Source organism: Pygoscelis adeliae, unplaced genomic scaffold (assembly GCF_000699105.1).
Source record: "Pygoscelis adeliae isolate BGI_AS28 unplaced genomic scaffold, ASM69910v1 Scaffold321, whole genome shotgun sequence".
In the NCBI taxonomy this organism is placed as follows: domain Eukaryota; kingdom Metazoa; phylum Chordata; class Aves; order Sphenisciformes; family Spheniscidae; genus Pygoscelis; species Pygoscelis adeliae.
The window spans coordinates 1-285 of record NW_008824039.1 but is presented as its reverse complement, the minus strand read 5'-3'; the positions used below and the strand labels follow the sequence as shown (position 1 = coordinate 285).

General features: G+C 68.8%; 1 protein-coding gene across 1 annotated transcript; it reads right to left on the bottom strand.

Annotated features, from left to right (window-relative positions):
* Positions 1-6: 6 nt before the first annotated feature.
* Positions 7-278, bottom strand: LOC103924859 (small integral membrane protein 12-like; the record flags this gene model as incomplete). The annotated part of the gene is made up of 1 exon (XM_009333467.1): positions 7-278. A coding segment is annotated over one exon (164 nt), but the record flags the coding sequence as incomplete, so codon positions are not given.
* Positions 279-285: the final 7 nt, after the last annotated feature.

The following is a 285-nucleotide window of genomic DNA, read 5'->3' as shown; positions in this document are numbered from 1 at the left end:
GGTGCGGGTGCCAGGGAGCCCCCGGCGTGGTGCTGCGGGACACAGCCCTCGGGCAGCCGGCCCCAGCCCCGGGAACAGTCGCTCCAGGGCACCGCGTTTGCCCAAACAACTTCATTAACTCTTTTCCGGGCGGTTCCTGTTCAGCACGGCCCGAGGGGCGAACTCCAGCTTGTCCTTCAGGCTCACCACCTTGGTCAGGTCCTTGCCCGCGATCTCCTGCAGCTTGCGGTCCTCCCGCTGCTCCGAGATGCTCTTCTCCTCCTCGGCCGCGGGCGGGGGGTCCCC